Source organism: Aythya ferina (assembly GCF_964211825.1).
Source record: "Aythya ferina genome assembly, chromosome: 4".
Lineage (NCBI taxonomy): Eukaryota > Metazoa > Chordata > Aves > Anseriformes > Anatidae > Aythya > Aythya ferina.
Window position 1 is genome coordinate 19,064,315 of NC_140300.1, and position 15,659 is coordinate 19,079,973.

Here is a 15,659-nt window from a genome sequence, read left to right on the forward strand (position 1 = left end):
ACATACACAGCATGTGTGCTTCCCCGCTTCCAGAACAGCATACAAAACCCAAGCAAAACAAAGTGAAAATATCTATCCTAGTTCTGGTGTCTTGGCTGGCACAAAGAACAAAACACAGAGTGCTTTGACAGTATTTATATAAAGTTGCCAAAATTATAGTTTTAAACTTACATATAATTAGACAAATGGCGTAGCTGAGAAATAATTATGACCTGATTATATTCTCATAGTGTTTAAAGCAGAGTGCTATCCAGTAAGGCAGATGCCAGGCAGAGTCCCCGTCCCTGTGTGGAGCTGTACCATGGATATCCAGTGACACACTTCAGACACAGTGTGACTTGTGGTGTTAGGCAGTAAGGAACCCTCAGCAAAAACAGACAAGAAAGCTAGAAATGAATTCACTCAGAGAAGAAACAAACAAAAAGCCCCCCAGGTAAGTCAAAAGTTACCACTCACACTATCTTACTAAGTCGTAAGATGAGAAGTCTGGTCTATACTTTTACAATTAAATTCCACCAGCTTGATCACTAACCAAAAAATAAGCACTGCCTTCCTTTCCAATCTCTGATAGCTGAAAAAAAAAAAAATACTACAAATAAATGCATTATATTTGCCCCTAAAAATATCTCAGAAATACACAAATATTGACTCAGCACAGGAAAAGCATATCAAAATGACATCTCTTCTAAGAGCATTACAATAATCACGGTGGCTAACACGCAGTCTCTCCAGACATTTCCTATGGTCAGGTAGGTATGTCATCCAGTGCCATAAACCTGAAGGGTATAAAAAAAATGGAAAAAGAATTTTCAGCTCTTCGAAGCATGACTTGGTAAAGCCCCATGAGGCCGTATTTCTAGGTTAACCTTACACACAGTCCCTGGGTTTGAGGCCAATGCATCAGCTGACTGTTCCCAGCTCTCTCTTAATACCTGCTGTTCACTTTTAGTGCCCCTACTTGCTGTTCTCCAATTTCATCTCCCTCATTTCTCCATTTTGATCTCTTTTTCTTTTGCAGTCCTGCTTTCCTACCCTGTCATTCTCACTTGACAGTCTCATAGGATGTGTTTGTGGAGCTTTCTCTTTAAAACCCATACACTTTCAAACCAACAAGGTTCTGACAGCCACTGCAATCTGCTTGTTTACTAAATGCTATTTCCACGTCTTGTTTTGTATTTGAGACAACTGTTGGCATGACTGTGGCTAGGCATGCATCCAACCAATTGCAGGATCAGACTACTGAACTACAATCAACTGGAACTTTTATACATCAGTATATGAAGGAGCTGGCTCCAAACTCCAACTGGACTAAATGAGGCGATGGTTTTGAACTTCTGGACAGGAAAAATAACTCAAGAAACTGATGCTTCCTACTAGAGTCACTGTTTCAAGCCTGATTCACTGCTACAGTGTCTTCTTCAGGTGGTCTGAGATCAAAGGCTCAGAAGAAAGTAACCTTCCCACAATTCTGGAAGAGATTAAAGCATCTTTTAAATTACTGATAAACCTAAAGACTACAAATAAAGTAACTTGGGAAAAGACTGTAATAGCACAAAATGTGAATATCCAAAAACTGCAGGGCCAAAATTACCTGCCTGTCATTTTGTTTTCAAGACAGCAACCACCTAAGCGATGTGAACAGTTCCTCAAGTGTGCTTTGGAAGAATTCATTTTTTTCCATACATGAAACAAATGAGTAACAGTCATTTATAGACAGAATGAACCAAGGAGCTTCACAACACATTCAGTCAGTGGTTCTGAGAGGTACTTCTTAATGGCTGTTTAAAAGAAATAAAACAAAAACCCCCATGTTTGCAGGAAATTGCATTTAAGCTGAAGTATCTCTGGCTAATGCTGGATGCAATTTACTTTGAAGAAAGCTTACTTTCAATCAAGGCCATCCAACAACCAGACTGAGCTCGTTGAAAGGAACACTATTTGCACAATCCTCTCCAAAAACCTTCCATTTATAAAGTCCTTTTTTATGATGAATCTGAACAACTCCTAACAGTGCAGCAGCACATGTAATTTCAACACCTGGGAAGAACTCAGCCTCACTAATCAGTGCTTACAGCTACAGCGCCAGGATTCCAGCAGTCTGCAGTCAAAATCTGGCTCCCAGTAAGTGCAGAAATGCATTACCATGCCTATACTAAATCGTCCTGCTCAGATTTATTTCCTTTAAAACCATTTCTCTGGGATTGCAATTCTACGCTGAATTTTATTTGTCAGTCATATAAATGACTGAAAGGGACAAAAACCTCTATATTCGAGACAGGGATTTTGGAAGAAACTTTAAAATGGAGAGTTTTAGCCACCAAAATAAACCAGCCTCATTTAGGTATGCTAAGAGCATTACAATGAGCTAAGTATAGCCGTGCTCCTTAATGCAAAGCTTCGAGTCGACTTCTGCTCCACCAAAGCAGCCGAGCGATGTCACAGAGGCAGCCTCCAGCAATTACTCATTTCCCTGGCTTAGAGGTCCCATACAACATGTAATTTAGATTGTTCCCAGTTTTAAAGGTTTTGGCATGACCTCATTAAAGCTCGCGGTTCAAAGTAGATAGAAGGAGAAATATTTGACTCTCAGGTGCTCTGCTGGGCTTAGGGGAGCCGGCCAAGAAGATACTTTGAGCGACACCTGGGCTTGGTAGCACGGCTTTGGCACATACAAGCAAACACACCATATGGCTGAGAGATGATAAAGCAAACAATGGGGGACTGGCTTCGGGAACCTCTAAGCGTGTATTTTTTGAAGAAAGGGGAGAAATCTGTGCAAGGAGAAAGGTGATTCATTTTTCCACCAGGCAACTTCTCAATATTCACAGACCAAACACCGAATTCACTTAGAAATTCAAGACAAGCCACTTCAGCAGACCATAAAGTTCCTTTCATTTACCTGCGTCGCACAGAACAATTCTCAGAAAATTAGTCAAATTCAGCTCTCTGTATTCAGTTTCTCCAGCAGTTTCTTTTGATTCTAGGTGAAAACTTAAGAAGACTCCTTTGACCGCCAGAGACTTCACTTCTTTCACTCATACTACTCAAAGCTTCATCTTCAGGTGATGCAGAGAGATTTCTCACCTGGGGCTGAAGGCAGGGAAAGATGCAGAGGTCTGCACCCTTCTGCTGCCTCATCTTTTCTTGCCTCTGCAACAGTCCAAAACAGCGGGAACTGTCCGTGTCTCCTGCCTTCTCTCAACGCAACCATTTGTAATAGTAATTACCAGAGAGTGCTTCATTCAAGCGTATCGGAGAATCTCTCCAGAGCTCTGTCCACCTCTGGAGACTTTCAGTTTATAGTATTCCTGAGCCTCTGCAGTATGACAAGCAATTTCTTTTAGATGTCTGCCACAGGAAGCTTGCCTGCACCACCTGAGCACAGTCCAACCCCCACTGCCACACTAGATATTAGAAACTGTGCCCACAGTGCTTTTCCCTTCAACCAAAAGCAGAGAGGCCACTGGCAAAGATCCCACTGGATGCTAGGAAGAAAGGAGCAAAAGGATTGACGTGGGAGTGCCCAGTGGGAAGCACCTGCCTTCACTAGGTAGGGAAATACAAAAGCAACATAAATCAGGACAGACCAGAGGGCAAAAGATTCAATTGTTCAGTGGGGTGGGATCACAGACCTGACCCTTTTCCACTTACAACTTTGTTAAAATTCTCAAGAACGTTTCTGGGACAGAAGGTTGAGGAGAGCCTTATTTTAGCTGTGCATGAACATCTCAAACTACTGCCGAAAATACCTGTATTTGTTTATTAACCCGAGTCCGTAAATAGCTGTCAGACAGCAACAGATCTTTGCTCACCACTGACCCACAGAATTTGAACTGATGACCCAAAAAGAAGAAATATAAATAAAACGTAACTCCAAATAGTCTCTGGCTTTATGAACTACCCTTGAATTTGGCTCCCTTAACTATTTTGCAAATCTAGCCACACATTCACAGTGTTATTTTTCTTCACACCACTTTAAAAATGATGGATAGTAACACATTCTTTAATATACTTCTCAATTCTCTTGCACATAAATCTTATCTGACATTTTAAAAAAAAAAAAAAAAAGGACTTTCTGCCTTTAGACACTGTGATACTGTCTGAAAAAGTAATTTGGAATGGGGAGAAAGGGGAAACTTCAAATGTACCTCTACAGTTAAAATTTATTTTTAAATAAAAACAGGCATTTCTGAGCTGCAGTTTACAGTCTTTGTTTTAGCCACATCTTCAAACAAAGAACACCGAATTATAGGGCAGATGGAAAAAAAAAAGTTTGATGAAACATTCAGCACACTTGCTGGGTGCGACTGATCGTAAATTTAATTGTGGTTTCTCCTGCAATGTTTTCATAGGATTGCAGTGGCTGAATTAATACAGAAAAAACTGCTTTGCTTACCAACTACCACTGCTGACTCCAAGGCAGAACAGATGATCCCTCCTAGCACTACAGGTTCCTTACTATAAAAAGCAAAAATTATTCCTCTTTTTAGGTTGAACAACTATGTACAGCAGACTTTTAAAATTATAGTCTTGGGTATATTAAACAAAATGCACTTAAAACGGGTCAGTGAGTTTGGCCAGGTGCTCCTTGTTCACCCATGCAGGCCTCCTGGAATTTTTGCCTGACTTCCTCTTTGTTAGGATGCCTCACTTTTGAGCTGGGAGGAGGTGATCCTCATGTATTAGCCAGCTTTGTTGGGCCCCTCTTATATCTGCGGGGCAGCTTGGGCCCCGCAGATACCATGAGAATTTACCTTCAATGTGGAGGTTCCATAAGGTACTTCAGTCTCCCCGTACTTCATACAGCAGAGTACTGCATCAGGTTTTTGTTGTTGTTGTTGACAGCAGATGAATGTATTCAAAGAGAAATTATTAAATTTGGCTTATACAAAGACTCCTACACTAGGACAGGAAATTGTTTCATAGAATCACAGAATGGCTTGGGCTGGAAGGGTCCTCATAGATCACCCAGTTCCAACCCCCCTGCCATGGACAGGACCGCCACCCGCAAGGCAAGGCTGCTCAGGGCCTCGTCTAACCTGGTCTCGAACACCTCAGGAGCTCGTTTAACAGAAATAGCTGCTTGGAGACTTTAGGGACAATTTAAACTATGTTATAACACCAAAAAAAAAAAAATAAATCTCTTCAACATACTGTGTGCTGTGTCTGATTAACAGAATATTTATCAAGAGTATTCAGGTGCACGGGTGCGGACTAGCATCCCTACTCCACCAAGGTAAGACACAGCAACCAGAGAACAGGATGTTTTAAGCATCGAGTCTGCACAGCACTCAGAATTTTGAAGAGGGCCTGTCACATCTACTAGAATCAGCATTTCATCGCTCCCAGCCTCTTGTTTACTGCAGAATCTACATGTTGAAGAGCAACAGTGTCATTTCACAAAACATAATTCACAGCGTGGCCAAGAAATTCTGAATTTTGCATACTGTCACCTGTTCCTGTCAATGGGATGCCAAATTTCAGCATGCAGAAACCAAAAATCTCTCCAGTGACGATGCTCTCGCATTTTGAAATCCATGGGAATGTTGTTCTCTGAAGTGTCGCAAGAGCAAACGATCTCACTGGTTTTTGTCTGCTGCCTCACACTACAGCAGTCAGACACGCACCTACAAACCCGAGCGAAGCGCACAGGTCTCAACTTGGCACATGCATAATGTTCTTCGTCTCCAAACCCTCTGAACAAAAGAGGAAATCACATTAATCTTCACAGCACCCGTGTGAGATAAATACAAAATGATTGCTTACCCTGTACTGTGCTTTATCTGAAGATTTTATCTCACAGGACTCTGAATGCAGCTTTTGTGCCCCAGCACAAGGCTAGCAAAACTTCCTGAATCCATTAATTAACAAATAGCCACACTAGTCATTTTTTTCTGATGATGTCAAAAAGAGTCATAAAGTAATCCCTGAAGCTTGTTTCGAAACTGAGCTGTGACAACTGAGTGTATTAAGCTGGAAGCTGGCAGCAGAAGTGAAAAGGATGGAGATGGGTCCATTTGCAGCATGTCACAACATATTGCCACCTGCGACCTCCAGCCTTTCAGATGTTCTGCCTGCCCCCAAATGCCACGCTCATGAATTTACAGAAGCCAAGCTGTCTGACCAAAGACTCAGTGAGTGGTTAACATGCTCCCGTGATGTCAATGATGGCTGAAGCAGTCAGAGTCTTGGCTTCGCTGAATCACCTTCGTACAACTCGGGGTATCTATAACAGAGTCAAAGGCCGTGACTTCCAGGAAAGAGACGCAAAGGTTCCTGATGAGACTTTTAGTCTGACAAACAGATTAAAAAAATAAAGCTGCACAGCAGAGACTCTGTAGACAGAGCAACATTTTAACACACCTTTCAAAATTGGGAGTGTCTGTTATTTATCATCTCTGGTGAATTCTCACATCAAAATCAACTCTTCGTTACCCTTACCTTCCTGAAACATTTCACCACTCCGTTAGTTATCCAACAATTACCCCGCACCTGGCACAACATGACATGCCATTCAGCTGCAGCATTTAATAGCGAGTATTTGGTATAAAAAGAGGCCAGGAAAGCATTTACTGCTCATAGGCTGTGCTAACAACACAAACAGCAAAAAACTAGTGCAGGAGATGAGATTACAGTAGCACAATTTCTCATTCCTGCTTCTGTTGGCTGGCAGAAGGTGTACACCTAGAGCGATCTTGGATTATGTCAGAGATGTGTACCACCACACGCACAGCTTGGGGAGAGAAAACACTGCAGAGCACTGCACGTTAAGATACCTTCTATGTGAAACCAATTCCACACAAACACAGTCTGTAACTGCTTGCTGATTGAAATTGCCCAGTTGCATGACATTTCCATCGAAAACAAGAAAACTCTGTGTTGTGAAACAGTGAGAGAAGGCACTTTATGGAAGAGAACATATTTTAAGAAGTCACAAAGCGTAATGAAGGTGAAAAATGAAGAAATGAAGGACAAAAAAATAGCAAATCCAACCCACATATTACATTTAGGGCTGTAAATTGCAATTTCAACAATCATTTCTCATTTGTAGTACAGCAATGTAAGGGACAGCAAATTGTTCAGCAGGTCACGTTTTCATCTCATTCCTGACCACAAGAACAGCATGTACGTTTGTGTCACACAAAATTCATTACAGGATCAAGATCTCTGTTTTCATAGAGCGCCTGGGAGGTAACAAATTTCTCTGCAGGCAGCTAGGTTTTTGGGCAAAAAGTGGATGGCAAAGTCCAAAAGAGCATGCAGAACTTAACTCCTTCTTAGATAAGAAAAGGCTCTCTAAGAAATGTGTTTACATGAATAATGGAAAAAATGTTCAAAACTTTGTTTTATTATGTTTTGATGCACTTCTCAAATTAAAACTACACTCTTCTTCAGAAAGGTTGTCCTAACTACTCCAGATTATATACCTTGTACGCTACAGACAAACTTCAAGGGGGAAATGAAAACTTCTGAAGTGCGCTAACAGCCTGTTAATGTACAGCCTGAAATATATATTGTCCTTGGGGGAGACCTCTACAATGACCCCATTTGAGAACAAGATTTTCTTTCTTTCTCTGTTACTCAGCATGAATGTATAACTTCCTCACACACACACACACACACACACACACACACACACACACACAAAAAAAAGATAATAAATGACTTTCCAAGCACTTAACATGTTAAGATTTCCCAAAACTTAACGCAACTGCAACTGTGATTTTCGACTAAATTCTGCCAACATTTTAGAAGCAAACATCACATTTGTTTGTTTTGAAATATGGGAGAGGAATGAGAACAACATCCATGGGATGGCAAATCTCCCTTCCTACTAATCTCTGCAATGATCCATATACTGCATTGCTGGGGGCTTTTTTCATTTCAATTGCATATTCTTCAGCTCCAATTTGAGTAGTCACAATGCACAAACCCTTATCCGGCCATAAACTTTTATTGGAACTCTGCTGAAATAACAGAATTTCAGATAAATTACGTGAAGTAACAAGCAAGTTAAATGATTCTATGCTGAGACACTGACTTCTTGGCAGCTATTTACGTGCATGAAGGTGTTAATATATCTCCTCTCTAAGTTTAGTTTAAAACCATCAAAACTCCAAGCCCCTAAAAAAATAATAAAATAGCAAGAACTACATGCAAACTCCTCGGGAAAGGATGATCAGTAAAACTTTTGACCCATGTTTGAAGCAGTCCAAGTCTGAGGCTTCCATGACTAGCAATTACAGTAACAACTTTTGTCCTTTGGGTTCTCCTACCCTCCCTTCTCACACATTTTGCTTTGGGTGCTATTTTTTCTCTAGGAATTAAGATAGTATCAGGCTGTGACAACCAACATCCTGCAGCAGGGACACTGTCCGTGGTTCTCTGGAAAAAAAAAGTGAGTAGGCAAAAAGATTTTCAGGGGAACCATAAAATGCAATTACAGTTTTTCTTACCACTTATAACCCATAGAACCCAAATGACCTGGGAGAGTACCTAATGGAAAACAAGTACTCACAACAATAAATTAACAACTATGGGATGCAGACAATGCATTCCCAAACTGCTTCTGAAGTATGAGAAGTTCTGGCATGAATCCATTTTAGGATTCAAAACAAGAAGGATAAACAACGAGATAAAGAATCTCAAGTCTCTGTACACTGACCAATTTCAGTCTTAAGTGAACATAAAAGCAATAGCCATATATTCTAATTAATGATGGTTCAGATACTTCAGAATGAAATATATTTACAAGAAAGCACAAGAAGTCTCAATTCAATATTGGTGCACAGAAATGCTTGCTTTTTACCAGTTTTCATGGTTAATATTTTCACAGTTTTGCAAAAAACTTTCGTAGCAGAATAATAATGTCAACTGAAAAATAAATCCTACCTGTTTCCTCTTTTCAGGGGGAAGGGATGGATCCCCATCCTACAAATAAACAGACATACATTATTGGCAACTTATTTCCGAAGCCAGCATCTATATTAACTTTGCAGATCAAATTTTAAAAACCATGCATTTTAACTTAAAAGTTTTCAAAATTGTTTCTAAACTACTGCATGTTGATTAATACCAGTAATATTAATTCCACGTTAAAAATTTCTCTAAGGCTTAAGATTTGTTTACATTTCTGGAACAGCAGGTCATTACAAATTTACTTTGCATTGTTTTTCATAACGGAACATTAAGTTGCTGTGGAATAATAATGCTGCAGTCAGATTTTAAATGGAATTATGACTGCAACTAATTTTCGCAGAGCACAAACTGTCTTTCTGTGTCTTATATAACAGCCACTACCTCATCAATGCGGAACAAATGAGTAATAATATGATCAGGATGGTACAACTGCAGGGCTACTGTAAACAAGTACCTAAATGTTTTCTACAGCATGCATTACAGACTGCTTTTGATATTCTGGCTGATTCCTCTCCCCCAGTTATACAGCATTTGTAAAGAACAACCTACAATCAGCTCCCGGTACTTCTTTTTCAAAGACTGGTGTCGTTCCCGCAACTGATTGGCCATGAGCTGGTACTGGTCTCTTTCCTGTTGACAAGTGTCCAGCTCTTTGGAAAGGATTAGCAATGCCTCCTTTTTACTTTCGAGCTTCCTCTTGCACACCAGATACTGCAGAAGAGGAAAAAGAAATAAAATAACTGTAGCAAGCCATTTGTGCTGGATTCAACACTCTCAAGCTTTTCTCTGAGAAGAGCGAAGACGATTCTCTGCAGGGGATCAAACTCCGTCACAAGCCTTCTTAGCTTATTGTTAATAACCACAGAAAAGAAATGTATTGTTTCAGAATCTTGAAATCCACTTGCAAGGCCACATACTCTCCTAACTACTGTGCATTAGAAAACTCATCAGTTCACATTTCTCTTCTTTTGCCTCATATAACAGTATGAAAATTTCTAGTTGTCTCCACAACACAGCTCTGCTACTAACAGGCACTTCTCACCCCATCCTCCCTTCCCTCCCCATTGCCAGCAATATCCTCTGGGCTCAGTCTCCCTCCCAGGTAGTGCAACACAGCCATGTCATGGTAGAAAAGGTGGCGTGAGTGGCAACTGAAATGTACCTGAATCAATTATAGTGTGATACCCTATAGGCACAGACAAAAGAAATGACTTCAGTCCCTCTGTGTGCTGTGATACTATACATGCTTGTTGAGTCGAAAGGATGTTAAAAATGCAGGAATATTGCAAGCATGTGAAGGGAGAGGGAAGACAGAAGTGAGCCTTCCCCTCCTGTCACCGCCTCTTATGTGCAGGGCTCATGCACAAAGAGAAGCACAGCTTGCAAATCTTAGCTCTTCTGCATTAGTCTGATCTGCTTCGCTGCCCTTCCCTATTGAGAGGAAGAGAGAGAATAATGTCGACATCACCCTTTCCTGCAGTGGCTGAATTTCACCTATCAGAAGTTTCAAGCAACTTTTTTCACTTAACGTGGTGTTCAATCAGCAGATTCTTCTCACCCATCACCTGACACTTCTCATTCTATGTATCTATATCTATTTCTGATGTTACACACATGAGATGTGACACTAAATACTTTCTCAATGTGCTCCGCAAGAGATCAAATATCACAGCACTCATGAAAACAATTTATAGTTTCATTATGTACTCTGACAAGAATACTTTGTCATTATGGGCTCTTGCACAAAGCAAGAGCATCAGCACTTCCATACTGTTCGAGTCAGTGCTGTTCTTTGGGACAAAAATCATCACTTGTATGTACCACTTGGCTTGGAACCGGCTTTGTTAACCTCAATTTCAAGTAAATGAGAAAGGGAAAAGGGAGTTTGGCGTAGTAGTACAGCCAACATTTTCCCAAAATGGTAAATGCTTACTTGCAAAAAAGCCGGAAGGGGATGCGAAAAGCAATTCCAAGAAGGATTTGAACTCTCAAAAGGACACTTCCACCTTGGATTAATTTTATTTCTGGCACTACTGAAGTTGAAAACCTGCCATAAATTTACTGGATTATGATGCCTTGGCATCAACTTTACAAAGGCAACTGTACCTATGTACTTATGTCTTTACTGATACCTTACACAAATGTCAAGTCCCCTGATAAAACACTGAAAGGCATCGGAAGCTAAACTTTAATATTGTCAGCAAGAGATTATAGTGACATGGTAAACTACTCTAAACTCGATAAAATCATTCTTTGACTTACAGTGAAATACTTGTCTCTGACAATCCATTTCCTCTTTTTCCCTGTTTCATCTCATGCCTTATTCCATTGCAAAACACGCCTTCACTAAACTCTTTTTAAGTACAAACGATCTGGCACATTAATTACAGACAAAACGGAGTAAAAGCAACCCCCCATCACTTCAAACCAACCCAAATAACTTTGGCCACCAGCCGAAGGAGCTGAGGCCTCACTGGGGCACAGCGGGAGGGGAGCGGGGCAAACGCCTGAGCCCAGGAGGGGCGCAGCTTGGGCAGGCGCCATGCCACAAAATGGCGGCCTGCGAAATGGCACCCCACAAAATGGCGCCATGCCACAAAATGGCGGCCTGCGAAATGGCACCCCACAAAATGGCGCCATGCCACAAAATGGCACACAGCTGCCAGAAGCTGTTAAGAAGTCAACAAAAAAAAAAGACACCTTACCAGGCAGGAAACGCAGACCTGGCGCTACACAAAACCGTGGACTTACCCAAATAAATGGGATGAAAATAGTAATAATGGAGAGTAATTGGTTTCCACAGATTTATGGTACAAGAAAGGATAGTCACGGCATTCTTTTGGGATTTGATTATTCAGCAGAGCTATGTTTCCAATTCCAATTACCATTTTTGGAGGAAAAACAAATTTTACAAAGAGACACCTGAAAGAGTTTATTCAATATATTGTTAAACAAACTAACAAGGTATGAATAATGGCCACAAGTTTACTTAGCCACTGTATACCAGGAAAGGACTATACACAGGAAAATACCTGAGTCCCACCAACAACCTCCCATATAGGAACAAATGAGTGCAGCAAAGTTGGTATACTGTCCAAAGGAACATAGGAGTTTAATAGTTTTTTGTGGGTTTTTTTTTTGGAGCAATACAAGCAGTAAGGAAAAATTTCCAATGTAGTCTGAGAAAAGTTATTCAAGAGATGCTTCTGGCATTCATACAGAGGTTTCTTCCCCTGCACTTGAAGAAAAAAGGCTACATCTCACATAATGCCTATCAGTGAGACAAACAAGTGGATTCTGTTATCTCCTGTAAGAATATGATATATTCTTATTATTTTTGTTTCTTTTCAATTGACGTTTCAAAAGAATCTTTGAATTTATAAAACAAAGTTAAACAAGAACCAGCTACTATGCCTGCAATCTAAAAGCTACTACATACAACTTTTCATATCTGCCTAGTGACTTTTATCTACCAATTCACTGTTATCTGCAATAAAGGAAATTATAATTGCTACAAGGAAGATCATAATAATTAAAGGAATATGTATGACACCCTACATTACTGCCTGAACTGCTTTACAGCCAGATAACTACTTTAGTGAAACTGAGTAAAAAGAGACTGACATTACAGGAAAGTGGAACTGTTCCAAGGTGACCCTCTACATCAAACACTTACTATTTGTCCATTGCTATTTTTAGAGACAAATCTGGATAGATCTCATTAACGACGCCATAGACATGGTCTAATAATCAGATGAAGCTGGAACACTGTCAAGGTTTTAGACTTTCTTTTTTTAAACCAACAAACACACCAAATTCCTATCACAAAATAGTTTATTTTAACTTTGTACAAATTACTGGCTTATACTTGCCTATTTTATGGCAATCAGTGCCAAGGAGGAAAATACCTAATTTCCTGAGGCTAAAAGTAAAGATATTTTCTCCAAATTCTGCTTTGAAATCAGAGTGGCTCATACCTTGTATTCTGTTAATAATCCAGGACTTGGTGTCCTCCCAAATGACGACAGGCCACCAAGCTGTATGTGGACCTGGAAACCCATCATCCACCACATTCTCAAAGAAACTGAATTCGATTCAATGTCTTTTGGACAAGAGATCCTACTACTTTTTAACTGCCTCAAATGTCATCAAATTTCTTCTCACTGCACTCTCAGAGGCAATTTTGCAAATAAACTGAAGAGTTTCAAAATGCATTACAATGTCACCATTTGGGGTCTTTGCTGACCACGTTTCAGTGACGTTGCTTCCCTTGACTTCAGGTTTAAGTCTTCAATTTATCTGGAAGAGGCAAGCACTCAAACCCAGAGTGATATACAATTACTGGCCATTTGCATGCCATCTCATGTTTTATCTCAAATGAATTCTGAAACAATTCCATTTCTTTGGTTTTCCCACATAGCACCAACTCTGCCTTTTCTACAGCCCAGTGTTTCCTTCACTCACTACTCCTTATCTGTTAAAACACAAACCAGGATGGCATCACTCACTGAAATAAATATAAGCTGCTCCCCTAGAACTTGTCCTGGTGCCAATATTACACCACAACATCTTCACTGATTATTTAAGATTCACCACCAAGCCAACTGATTTGATAATTCAGAACTATTTCACAGTGTGGCCCAGCCCTTAAGTTTATACACTAGATTTACGTTACTGATTTCTGCGTGTCTGTTCCTCAACATCCTTGTGGCTATCATACTCCAATCTGCAACATGGACACATGAGAAGCAAATGCTTGTTTTGTTGCCTAGAAGTCCAGCATGCAGGTCTCTGGCACCTCTCCCATAGTTTCCAAGAACTTTGGAGAGCAGTAAGTCACGGCATCAGCTCCTTTAGCACTCCCACTCCCTTTTCCAAATGACAAAGCCATTATAATGCCAACAGTCACCCAGGGAACTCAGAGCACCCACTCCACTTTGTTCTTGCCTACAGTCGCTGGCATTTGCCTGTATTTTGAAAAACCCTGGGACAAGTGGTCCCAAACCCTGCATGGTCCCCTCAGATAGGCTTGGTTAATTACATTTCTTACCTTGTTTGAAAATTCAGATACGCTGTAATCATGAAAATCTCAGTAATTTTCCTTCCTTTTCTCTAAAGTTCATATTAAAAAAATGTACAACCAATGGCAAAGGTGTGTTCTGCCAATTACAAACAGGTTAGGTTTCTCATTCTCATTTTATTCACAATTCATGTCTGGAGCATGTGGTTAATTCAGCTAGAACTACTGCTCAATAGCTGCACGTTAGATAAATCATCCCCCCAAACTCTTTCTCCAAGTTTTAACTTGCCAATTACTATGGAAGGGAGCTTGAGAGCACATCCATATCATTTCTCCCTACAGTGCCCAAGACCACACACAGTTAATAATCAAGAAATAGCTTCCTGAGAATAACAAATTAAATGGAGACTAAATTTCTTGAAAGTAATTTTAGGAAACACAGTCATATATGAGTAGCTGCAAATAGCATACAGTAAATGCTATATTATGTGGGAGGTGACAAGGAAAGTGAAGCGTTTTGACATTGGATTTAATTCTAAAAATTGCCAAATCCGAGGGAGAAGCCAGCAGAAAGAACGGAGGACAGCCACTCTAGTCTATGGGTTTCCTAGGAAACCTTCCTGCTTCCAGTGGAAAACACTGCCAGAAGTACACGTTCTCCAAGCAGTATTAAATTAGGGCCGGTGCCAACTCCCAGCGAAGTTAATGGAAGAACAGTCACTGACTTCAGTAGAAAGGAGACTGAACTCATAGAAGTCATCTCCCTAAAGCAAGGACGGAGGTGGTCTTGCACACCATGCAAAAGTGTTTTTTCCCTACCACACATGATCTTCTGGTGCTGTTCAACTCAGCCTACCACCCCAGGATCATGCTGCCACTTACTCATTTCCCAGTCACTAGTTCTATCACCATCCTTAGGTCATAGGATTCCAAGGGGGATTATACAGAATTCAGGCAAAAACTGAAATCACACTTTTCTCTAGAACAGAAAACACAGAACTGGAAGCTTCTACAACCTCTCAAAACAGAACTACCTCAACTACCCTCAAACAACACTCACATATCGTAGTTTTCATTCCTATTAACGGCATTTAGTTACATTTCATCTCTTCCACACAGGCAAGAAAATGGAGCCAGGAAGGAATTGACTCACACCAGTTGTATAAATTCACAGCTTAGCATAGCCATAAATAAGCAAGTCAGGCTAAAAAGTAAATATGTGTACTGACATTTATAAACACTTAAAAGCAAACAAACAAAACTCTACAGCCAAAATTTTGGTGACAAAATTATTTTCAATAATTCTCTTCAGTGAAGAGTGCCACACAACCACCTTATAATATTTTCTTTCTAGCAGTACACGTAGCAAAGCAGCTAATATCTGTCACATTGTCCTTTTTTCGTCCTCTTCCAGGTGGGAGAGGTATCTTGTTTGCATCAAGGATTTTATCTTTTTTTTGTTTATTATTTTAAAAAACACATTCAAATGGATGGGCCCTACTCTTGGGATAGTATTTTGAGACTTACAAAACCATTTGTTTCTGAAGGATTTAGGCCACCATCTCGGTGGTGGCCTAAGGAAGTTCTTGCCACGGCTCGGTTTCATTCACGTCAAACAAACAGTTAATAGCTAGTTAGTTAATAACAGTTAATATCCTACTGCCTTACACTGGCTTTTAAATATCATAGCTAGGGACTATGCAGTGATGTAAATGTAAGA

General features: G+C 40.3%; 1 protein-coding gene across 4 annotated transcripts in view; it reads right to left on the reverse strand.

Moving 5' to 3' along the window:
• CCDC149 (coiled-coil domain containing 149) overlaps positions 1 to 15,659 on the reverse strand; it is a 52,394-nt gene that overhangs the window by 34,459 nt on the left and 2,276 nt on the right. For all 4 annotated transcript variants that reach the window (XM_084516484.1, XM_084516483.1, XM_084516482.1 and 1 more), the window contains exons 2-3: positions 9,469 to 9,630; positions 8,893 to 8,931 (exon numbers count right to left, since the gene is read on the reverse strand). In XM_084516484.1, coding sequence (XP_084372610.1) covers positions 8,893 to 8,931; positions 9,469 to 9,630 — 201 coding nt within the window. The remainder of the gene's footprint in view (positions 1 to 8,892; positions 8,932 to 9,468; positions 9,631 to 15,659) is intronic.